At 52.3% G+C, this 10,663-nt stretch overlaps 1 protein-coding gene across 1 annotated transcript; it reads right to left on the bottom strand.

Annotated features, from left to right (window-relative positions):
* Nucleotides 1-212: 212 nt before the first annotated feature.
* Nucleotides 213-4,964, bottom strand: NEUTE1DRAFT_131694 (uncharacterized protein; the record flags this gene model as incomplete). Its single annotated transcript, XM_009855750.1, has 3 exons — nt 213-1,274; nt 1,335-4,730; nt 4,897-4,964. 3 exons carry the CDS (start codon nt 4,962-4,964, stop codon nt 389-391), a joined length of 4,350 nt encoding a protein of 1,449 aa, XP_009854052.1.
* Nucleotides 4,965-10,663: the final 5,699 nt, after the last annotated feature.

The following is a 10,663-nucleotide window of genomic DNA, read 5'->3' as shown; positions in this document are numbered from 1 at the left end:
CCCCCCCCCCCCCCCCCCCCCCTTTCCCACTCCTTCTCTGCTCCCATACAGTGTATATAACCTGCTTTGTTCAACAAGGACAAAACACCCCCCAAAAAAAAGACCTGTAACTTCAAACGCCGAGCTTGCAAAGTCCCATAAATTCGAGCGAGTGTTTTGTTTAACCACTTCCTCCTCTCCCACCGAGCTCTTTCTTTTTTTTCTTGGTTGCATGAACACAGTTGTGCACAACTAGTATTACAACGTATCAATCGACCGAAAATGTATTGAAGGTGTATGAGAAAATAACAAAAAAATAAAAAAGGGTTAACAAATCGAGTTAGATTCAAAACGGGGTATCTAGAACTCGTTCCCTTTGACCGTCCAGTACTCCAAGATACCCTGCCAATCAGGCCGACTTATGCCCTGGTGGCTTAGGCACGCTGAGGATGGGAACAGTCTGCTCCACGATGCTGGGGACAATATCGGGCGTCTCCTGCTCCTCATTGATCGAAGGAGTAAGAGACCGCTGCGAGGGCTGCACTTCAGATTGCGAAGACTCGGCATGTGGGCTCGACTTAGGAGGGAACAGGCCGAAATCGGAATCCGGCCGGCGCTCCACAGGTGACGGCGCCCATCCAGCGGCAACACTGCCAGCGATGATACCAGTCATCACCATGGATGCTCCGAGAGCACTGTTGGACCTGGACCGCGTGCTTCTGCTCCGTCTCCTAGAATCAGGTGTAGGGGGAGCGATGGAAGGAGCGCCGCCGGTGCTATCCTTGCCGATGGGTGTCATAGGGACGTTGATCGAGTTGGACTTGGAGTTGGACCTGCTGTGGGAAGCGCTCCTCTTGGGCATGAAGGTCTCGCGAGGATGCTTCATGGCGAACTTGAGGTTGTTGATACGTCCACCCTTGAACTGCTTCAGGAAGGCCAGCTCGTCCCTGACCTCGGCAAAAGCCGGCGGGTAGTACTCGAACCGCTCATCATCAGACACGGTCAAGTCGGGCGTCTTGTTAGCCCTCCTCTTGATATATTCGGGCACCATACGCTCAAACAGCGAGTCGGGAATGAGACGGATGATCATGCCGACAGGGATGGAGATGAAGCCCAGGATCAGAGCGTACGCCCACATGGCTCCCGTTTGCTTTTCCTTGGCAATTGAGAAGGCTTGGCCACCGACAAAGACGATCAAGACCTGACCGCCCATCATAATGGCGGAAATGCCCAGGAAAAACAAGTTCTTGGTGAGGCCTTCGAAAATGTTGAAGTTGTTATCCAGACGACGATTGCTATTGAATGCGGTTAGCGGCATGTTTTGGGGGGGCAGTGACATATTTTATATGACTTACTTCCACTGGTTGAAGATTTGCATCCACACAAACGTGTTGAAGACAAGAGTCTGAATCTGATCATCCGTAACGTTGTCATCGTAGTTAGGCAAAACACCTTGCTTGCCGAAATAGATCAACAAGGTGATGGCCAGCTGGTAGATGGCTTGACCGATGATCATCTTCCACATGGTCGTCGAGATGATGCCAGAACCCCTGCGTTCAGGCTTGCGGTCCAAGACACTGTCGGAAGGAGGATCGGTGGCGAGCGCCAAAGCGGCAAGAGTATCCATGATCAAGTTAACCCACAGAAGCTGCACGGCGGTAAGGACAGAGTCCTGCTCTTTGTTGGAGATAGCAGAGATGAAGGTGAGGATGACGGCAGTAACGTTGACAGTAAGCTGGAACTGAAGGAAGCGCTTCACAGCATCGTTGACAGCACGCCCCCACTTCAGTGCCTTGACAATCGAGTTGAAGTTGTCGTCCATGAGAATAATAGCGGATGCCTCCTTTGCGACTTCAGTACCGGCAATACCCATCGAGAAACCGACATCGGCCATCTTCAGGGCAGGGGCATCGTTGGTTCCGTCACCGGTCACAGCAACAATTTCGCCCATATCCTTGAGACGCTTGACCAGAATGCGCTTGTCCTCAGGACTGGAGCGGGCAAGTACGTGCAACCGGGGAATAATCTCTTCCTGCTTGGCCTTGCTGAGGTTCCGGAACTCGGGACCTTCCATGACGAGACTGTTAGGTTGAAGAATGCCACAGTCCTTGGCGATTGCTTCAGCAGTGATCTTGTTGTCACCAGTAACCATGCGAACAACGACTCCTGCCTTCTGGCACAGCTGGACGGCTTCGGGAACACCAGGGCGCAGAGGATCCTTGATACCAACCATGCCGACGAAGGTCATCTGGCTGCAAATATCCTCGAAAACGATCTCCTCCTTGTCCTCTCCAGTACGGCGCGCCTTGGCAGGAGGCCAGTGAGCAAAGTCCCGGTAGATGATGCCGATGGTGCGCAACGAGTTTCTCGCATATGTCTCAATAAGCTTCAAGACGGTCTCACGATTTTCCGGGGTCAAGGGGCCAGCAGTGATGCCGTTGGAGGGGTCGCGCAGAATCTGGGTGCACTTTTCCAGCATGATCTCGGAAGCACCCTTGACATAAAGCCGTGCCTTGCCGTTGTCAAGCGCCACAACAACGCCCATGCACTTGCGTCCAGAGTCAAAAGGGATCAGATGCAGGATCTTGGCGTTGGCACGCTCCTCAGCAATAGGGCCCATGGCAAGATGCTCCTTGGCGAACTCGAGAAGGGCGGTTTCGGTCTTGGAGCCAACGAAAGATTTGACACCGTCAATTTCGCCTTCGAAAGCAGTGGAGTTGAGAGAAATGGACTTGAGAAGCAATTCCTTGACAGAGGCATCAAGCGAGGTGACAACTTCCTTTGCGGTGACGTCGGCCTCAGTCGGGCTATCCGGAGTCTCGGGGTTGAGACCACCGGCAGAGCCAACACCACCAAACCTATGCGTGGTGCCAACGGTGCCAGCAACAATTTGCATCTTGTTCTGAGTCAAGGTACCAGTCTTGTCCGAGCAAATAGTGGTGGCATTGCCCATGACTTCGCAAGCCTTGAGGTGACGAACCAGGTTGTTGTCGCGCAACATGCGGGTGGTGGCAAAGGCCAAAGCCAAGGTGACGGCAAGAGGCAAGCCTTCAGGCACGGCAACGACGATAATGGTGACAACGACAATGAAGATATTCAAGAACTGCTGACCCTTTTCGGCCGGAGTGTGCTGAGACTTGGGAAGCTTGACGAGGAAGATGATGAAGAGGACGATGAAGAGCAAGAGACCAGCAGCACCACCGAGCTTGGCGATATACTCGGCAATAATGTTCAGCTTGGACTGGAGAGGAGTCATCTCGGGGTCCTCATCGAGCGCCATGAGGGTTCTGCCGTAGCTAGAGTAGATACCGGTGGAAGTGACCAGGTAGGTACCCATGCCCTCCATGACGCGAGCACCAGATTGAATGAAGGGATCCATCTTCTTAACGTTCTCGTTGTTCTCGATGGCAGCGTAAACCTCGTCAGCAGGCTTCTTACGGATGATGTCGGACTCGCCGGTGGCCTGAGACTCGTCGCATTTCACGTTGTAGCCCTCAATCAAGATACCGTCGACAGGGATCATGTCACCAGGCTCAAGATGCAGCACATCGCCAACCAGGACATCGAAAACCGAGATTTCCACCGTTTTGCCGGACCGGATAGCCTTGACCAGACGATCTTGCTTCTTTTTGTTGAGTTTTGCGAATTGGCGTTCCTTTTGGTAGTCGTTCAAAGATCCAACCATAACGACGATGACGATAGCGACAATGATGGCAACCCCTTCTACCCACTCAACCTTGGCTTCACCGGGTTCGTGCGCCTGGCCAAACGTCTGGTACAGTCCGATAGCGAGCGAAACAACGGCGGCAATCGAAAGAAGAATGAGGACCTTGTCATTATAGGTGATCCACATCAGCTCCAACAAGCTCTTGCCCTTCTTCTCTGGCAGTCTGTTGTCGGAAAAAACTCGCTTTCTCGATGTGTAATGGTCGTCTCCATGATGCTTCTTGTGGTGGTCTGCTGCTGTGTGGCTGTCGGTCTTGGCGAGCACGGTTTCGGTGGCAGCCTTGGGCTGGGCGGGTGGGTTCACAGATGGACGGGCAGTAGCCTCGTCGAAAGTAACACGCCCATCAAGTTCAACCTCATCCATGCTGAGACCGGCTTTCCTATCAGTCCTGAGACCCTTTTCCAAACCGGCGAGGCCACCCATCTTCCAGAAGGCGGGAAGACTCTTGGGGTTAAACATTTTGTTGAGTTGACCAGGGGTGTAGGCGAAGGGATTGTCGACAACCTCGAAGTCGGCCTCCCTTCCTTGGTCTGGCTTGAGAGCATCTGGGTCGTTCATAATTTGGGCATTGTCTGATATGTTGCTGGACAGGGGGCGGCCAATCTTGTCGCCTTGGTGGGAAGAACCTCCAATAACCGTCTCCCCTTGCGATGATGCTATCGAGCGGGTCTCATCGTTGGAGTTGACTGAGTTTTGGCGTGACCTGCCAGCAGCGCCGGGGACTGACAGGAAGTTTTGGGGGTCCATGGGACGGTAGGTAACAGGGCTGGAGACATTGTGAGGACTTGTCGGGCGACTATCTCTGCTGTCGAAAGAGGTGGACTGGCGCATTTCAGACCTCTGTCCTAGAGAATTGGAGTGTTGGTGGGAAGGGGTCCAATGACTGGCAATGGGGTCCATGGCGGTAGGGCTATATGCGTCCTCTCCCAGCGAGGTAGGTGAGTATGAGACGCCTCTTGGGGCGCTTTCGGGAGATTCCTGGGGTTGTGGAGATACCGCCGTGGTGTCAATGGTAATTGTAGGGCTGTATGATGGATTAGCTGTGGGCTATGTTTGTTGATGGTAGCAGCAGCAGCAGCAGCAGCAGCAGCAGCAGCAACAGTAGCAGCAGCAGCCCTTCAACGGCATGCATATGATGGCAAATGTAGTAGGTAGGTGAGTAGGAAGGTAGGAGGATGTTGACTACTTACGCTCTCTGTCTTCGAGTAACAGGCGGATCGTTCCCCACCGCGGGAGGGCTCTCTGTGTTGTCCGCCATGATAGCTGGCACTCAATGGCAAAAAAGAGAGGAGTCAGATTGATGTCGGCTGTGTTGTCTGGCGTGACCACCTCGAACACGGTGGACACGGAGGCCAATGGGGCAACCCGTCAGCTGCGCAAGGGCAGAATCCAGGTCGTTTGGCGATGGAATGTTCAATTGTACGCGTTGCTCAGGCGAACTCTGTTTGATTTGCAAAGTCAGGATGCCTTTCGAAAATCGAGGCGCGGTAAACAGAGCCACATTCAGAGTAGCAGGTAGGTAGGTTGGACCTGGGTTACCTGTGGGCAGTCCGACGAGATGAAGGGGTTTGGGGGTGCCTGGGGTTGTTAAAGCAAGCCCTCTACAGCGGAGACCATTTCAGGTCGCTGTTGCTGTCGCTTCCCAACGAAGCTAGAGGTGAAAACCAAGGTACCTTGTACCGTAGCGTGCTTTGGCGGTGTTGATGGTAGGCGCGGGAGTGAAGTGGCCAACCCAACAAACAACGGCGGAGCTGCCCCCTTGAAGTAGATGGTACCTTGAGGTTGGCTTTGTCAGCCCAGGCTACCTAGCCGACAATCGAAGGTTTGAAAGAATCAATGACGGCAACCTCAAGGGGAAAGGGAGAGGCGATGGGAGGTGGAAATGCGCGGTCAGCAAAGGGCAAGTCCAGAATGCTAGGTACAATATTCCGAAAACCCGGAAGCGCCCAGCTTTCGCACACTCACTGCACAGCACAGGAGCAGGGAAGGGAACTTGAGATGTCTGAGCGCAGTATTACATAGAGTATTGTAACGTATTGGCCTGTAACAACGAATCCAGAGCCAAGGGGGAAGGAGGTCGATCACGCAGGGCAGCCAGGGGCGCCCGTGGTCCATTAGCAGTGTAACCTTGATCGGTATTAACTACGCATCTGTCGAGACTCGAGACGTATTCTACCAAGTAATTTTGAGGAGGATACGCTTTGTTGGCGGATCAACAACCATTCGATAGAGTAAGATGAAAGAAAAAAGATTGTTAATGAAGAGGGGACGATGATATTGATGACGGCTTATGGCGATGTCCTAGATATAGAAGCTCCTCTGGTGGTGAGGGACGGGAGGGGAGGGGAGTATTGGTATGGAAACCAGCGAGACAGGAGGTTGTAGTGCAGCGGCAGCAATGTCGGGCGGTCGGTCGGTGTGTGGCACACAACTTGAAAAGTGCTTTGATCTTGGAAAATGTGAGACTTGCAGGAATTGGCCGGGCAATCTGTTTGACTTGTGGAAATGGAAGGTGCAAATTTGAGGCGTCGAATCGCACAAATAGTGTGCAAGAACTACAGACATTCACTTGGCTGGCACTCAGGTCCTTCCTTCCGAGAGAGGAGATCTTATTTCACCCTCATTCCCTCTCTGTTCGTTCATTCTCGAGGCGTCTGGCTCCAATTGCCTTTCTCCAATGTGGACTGGACCGCCTCAGATTCACCCAACTTGCACCTTCGGGCACCACCCGCCGGGCCATCAGAAGACGGGACGGACTGACGGCGACTGTTCAACGACAACGACACCGAATCATTCGCGCCATGGGCGAACGAAGTCGGTGCAACGTCTGCGTCTTTCACAATGGATCTCAAAACAAGCTCCTCTGATAGGCTTGGCGCCGGAGCTTCACTGAGCACTGCCACTCTTGGCACCCTTGGCATCTGCTAGTTCCTGGGGACTGGCCAACCGCCCGGCCGATGTAACCCAGTATCGTTACGGTAATTCTCATTCGGCCTTGGATTTCCTTTCTCTCAGTTCTTTTTACCCTTTTGCATTCATCAATGCACCGAACTCCGCAGTGCTGGTTTCTGCTGGTGATTACCTAAGTATTCGGCATCCTAGCCCTTAGACCGTACTGCTTTGTGGAAGGCATTATCCTTTTCACGGCAGATCTCAATACATGGTATGGAATCCATGGGACAACTCGATGCGGGGATACCTGCCTTGATCAATTCACATAATCTAACTTGAAATGGTATTAAAGTTAGCAAAGATCATTTCGCTAGTCTGTTTGGGGCAAGTCTGTGCCTTAGACGTGCAGCGCCAGCCGCAGGACATCATGAGCCGCCCACTAACAAAGGCTCCAGTTTTAATTTCAAGCTTCCGTGGGGTCCCCATGCATGCCCGCCAAGGTCGCAACGGCCTCCTGATAGTGTCACATATGTGGATGCCAGCAAAAGCTTAACACTTATAGTCTTCAAGATCTCTGGATTTTCAACCTCAAGCATTTGTTAGGTCTGATAGGCTCGGGGATTGTGCTGCTTCCTGACCTTCTGCACAGGGGGTGGGTCTTGCCGGACTGGTGGAGCTTGAACTTTTCTTCAACCTCCATGAATTCAGTTCCTGACATCAGCATTGGGGCGAGAACAGTGGTTGTGTGCCTCGCTCAGTCCGAGTCGTTCCTGACTTCAGTTTGGGAAAGTGCACCCGGGACGGCAACGACTGAAAATGTCTCGGCTGCCTCCACAACTTGGAGCATGGACTCACCCCCCGCACTCAGTCGGTCGTCCCTGCAAGGTTTTCGTCCTGCCAGTCAGTCAGTCACTTCCATCACTTGGAAGACGTTTCCCAGTCAAAGGGTTTGTGCGCGCATGCAGTCTTGTTGGTTTGCACAGCAGTTTGCATAACATAACCGCAGAAAGCCAACCCCACCACAACCACAGCAACCTGTCTAAGCGCACACTTTTACCTTCTCAACATCTTCCCTGTTCTGTTACCTCAATGGCAACATTCACTCGCATTGATTGAATTAATATCAGTCAGCTACCAACACTACCAGCTTCCCTCTAGACAAGTGGCTGTGCTCTTGGCTTTCAATGGTTTCATGGCTCTCAGAGGTAGCCAAGTTGCCATCGATGAGCTTGAGCTGCCTCTTTTGATATGTACTTGAGGTTAGTTTGCCCCCGTCTTGGCTTCCTCCTGTTCCCCCGCATCCTCAATATCACCTCTCTCCACCCTGACCACCTAACCTGGACACTGGCGATTGACGCTAGCTGAGCACATGCGACCAAAACTCAACAACAACTGAACAACAAGATCGTGACGCGGCACCCCCTCCCATTGTCTGTATCAATGTCCTCGGGCGAACTGAGACTTGGCTGAGGGAGGCGCAGTTACCGTGATGCTCATTGTTCCGGCTATTTTCGCCTCCTCGAGTCTGGACTTTGGAGCCATATCGACTTCTTTGATCCGACACTCGCATTGAACAGGACGGCACCAAGAGAATATCGAAGGGCAGAGTGATGAAGGAATTTTCAGCAGTCATCTTGACTATGGGTTGCACAGCCTCGTCCATCCATCATTGGCATCCACGCTATCTCACCATTGCCGCCGAGCAATGCTTCAAGGTTGATATCTGAGAGTTTTATGAAACGCCTTCACAACGTGGATATCCCACCAGTACCTAACCGCCTGCTGCCATTTCCCTGCGAGAAATACTGCACTACCTGGCCATTCAAGACTTCGAAGCCGACACATGCTGCCGCTGTTATGGAATTGCATGATCTTGGCGGATTGGCACTTCATTCCCACAACAAAACCAAAGTCAAGGCCAAGATCGTGCTCGTTTTGAGATCGAACCCGAACATTCAAGCAGCGCAATTATACCCTCTTGGTACACATGCTAACAACCACTCTCATCATCAACAGGAAGCGCCACACTCATCATCCCGCTGCGCTGTCTTATGCGCAATGATGCGACATCCATTTGCGATTTCGTGTCAGCCATCCAGGCCATTGCATGTTTCAACCTTTTCCACAAACCTCTACTCGCTCGGCACTGAAGCAGAGACATCCAAGCCACCATTGGTATCTCCTCTTTTCCACATCAAACCCGGAATACCCCTCCTGGAGCTGGCACCACATGCCCACATTTGACCAATGTGTAAAGACATCCCCGCTTTGGTTTATAAGAGCCCGGACAACCGGGACTCCAGTTGTCTATCGGCAGTCATCCGAGAACGCCATATGATTCGTTCCCCATCTGCCAACTACCGGCATCTCAAGGCTGACCTCTAGGCTTCCCTTTCGTTCCGGAGATAATAGCTTTACTCCGAACACTGCCCGCTTATGCTTACTGCTTTGGCGCGCGGCTTGGTAGTAATCTCCATGAGTATTAGCCCCCACTGCTGACACGCGGAATAACGAGTAGGCATATCATGTTTCGCATGCTCAGGAACCAATCTCCCCAAGACGGAACCGCTCTCAAAATTGTCACATTCTAGATGGATTCTCTTGCAGGAACATGTTTCCAGAAGGCTTGTATTTATTTCCATATACCCATGCTGATATCGGGTGCAGTAGTGTTTGACACGCAGCCTAGCTTTCCCAACGAAGCGGGCAAATCCCCAAAATGGCGATTTAATACCTATCATTCACATTTATCCCGTCACGGCTAACACAAGATAGGTTTTTATGCCACAATCGACCATCGATCCTTTGCGCAATATTCGTCCCCACTTAGCACACCTCCGATACCCTGGAGACAATTCCTGTTTAGGAAGCTGATCGTTGACATTGTCTCCAAGTGTTCATGCCCCCTTTTCACACTTACACTATACAAGTGCTGCCCTTCCGGGAAATCCTCGCAGGCAGGTGGCTTGTACTGTGGTTTTGAGCAATAGTCTTACCTCCATGTCAGGTACCAGGCACGAACCATTCAGTACACGCAAAGCTTCGTGACTCTGTATGGCCACTCGAGCGCCGGAGATTGTCAGCGACGTGACCCATGGGTTAAACCCACGCCATCCAACGCGAATTGCGATACGCACCTTCTCCAAGATTATGGCGAAAGGTTGTTGGCAAGGCGACACGCAAGGCAGCCATTAAGATCCCACCACTTGCGTCCAACATCACCCTTAAAGCAACCAGGTTGTGAGCCGCACGTGGTGCGCATATGTCAGCAATGCATAGCCAAGGCTGTCCCATATCACGCCGAGGATTCAGCCTTGTGGGAGCCAAAGTTGCCGACCTTCGTGTATTATACACCGAACAAGACCGTTCCAAAGTTACAATAGTGTTGCAAACAACCATCCAGAGAGCGGGTCACAGGACCGCAAGTGCAGAAACAACATCACGTCACGTCTGCATAGTAGATATGTGGCTAGGTATGCAACTGTCTCGCTGTCATGGCACACAACACTCGATCTTACCAGGCACTCCATGCTCATTACTTGCTTCGCTATTGACGCCCAGACCGACACTGGGCTAGCAGCTCCATCCGTCAACTCGGAATTTGGGAACGCCATGATACCAGAGACCACAAGATAGTAACCAGAACATCGCTGAATGGCCCTGACTACGGCATATCTGGTCTCCATTTACACTTCAGCCGCGGACAGCCAAGCATGGCCGTGATCTCTAGAGTATTTGCCAACGAACGAAAGCTCCATAGCTTTCATCACCATGCATCGCAACATGCCCAACTTCACAAGGTCAATTGGACGCCATTTATCTCCGGTGTTTCAGAAGAGCCGCCGATGTGTGCAAGTCCTAAACGTGTCACGATTGACCCGCCTGCCAGCGAAGGCCTTCGACAGCGGACTCCACACGACGTTGGGCGCTTCCCAGCTTCGTGGTCGGCGATGATGCATGTTGCCGGGGATTACCCTGCTCTCGATTTACTTGGACTGTAGGCAGAGTCTAGACTTTGGCGAACTGAATATGTGCTGTGATACGTCCGGCGACGCTACGCAATAG

The sequence above is a fragment of the Neurospora tetrasperma genome (genome assembly GCF_000213175.1).
Source record: "Neurospora tetrasperma FGSC 2508 unplaced genomic scaffold NEUTE1scaffold_6, whole genome shotgun sequence".
Classification (NCBI taxonomy): domain Eukaryota; kingdom Fungi; phylum Ascomycota; class Sordariomycetes; order Sordariales; family Sordariaceae; genus Neurospora; species Neurospora tetrasperma.
Note: the sequence above shows the minus strand (reverse complement) of the source record. Positions and strands in the feature narration are given on the sequence as shown.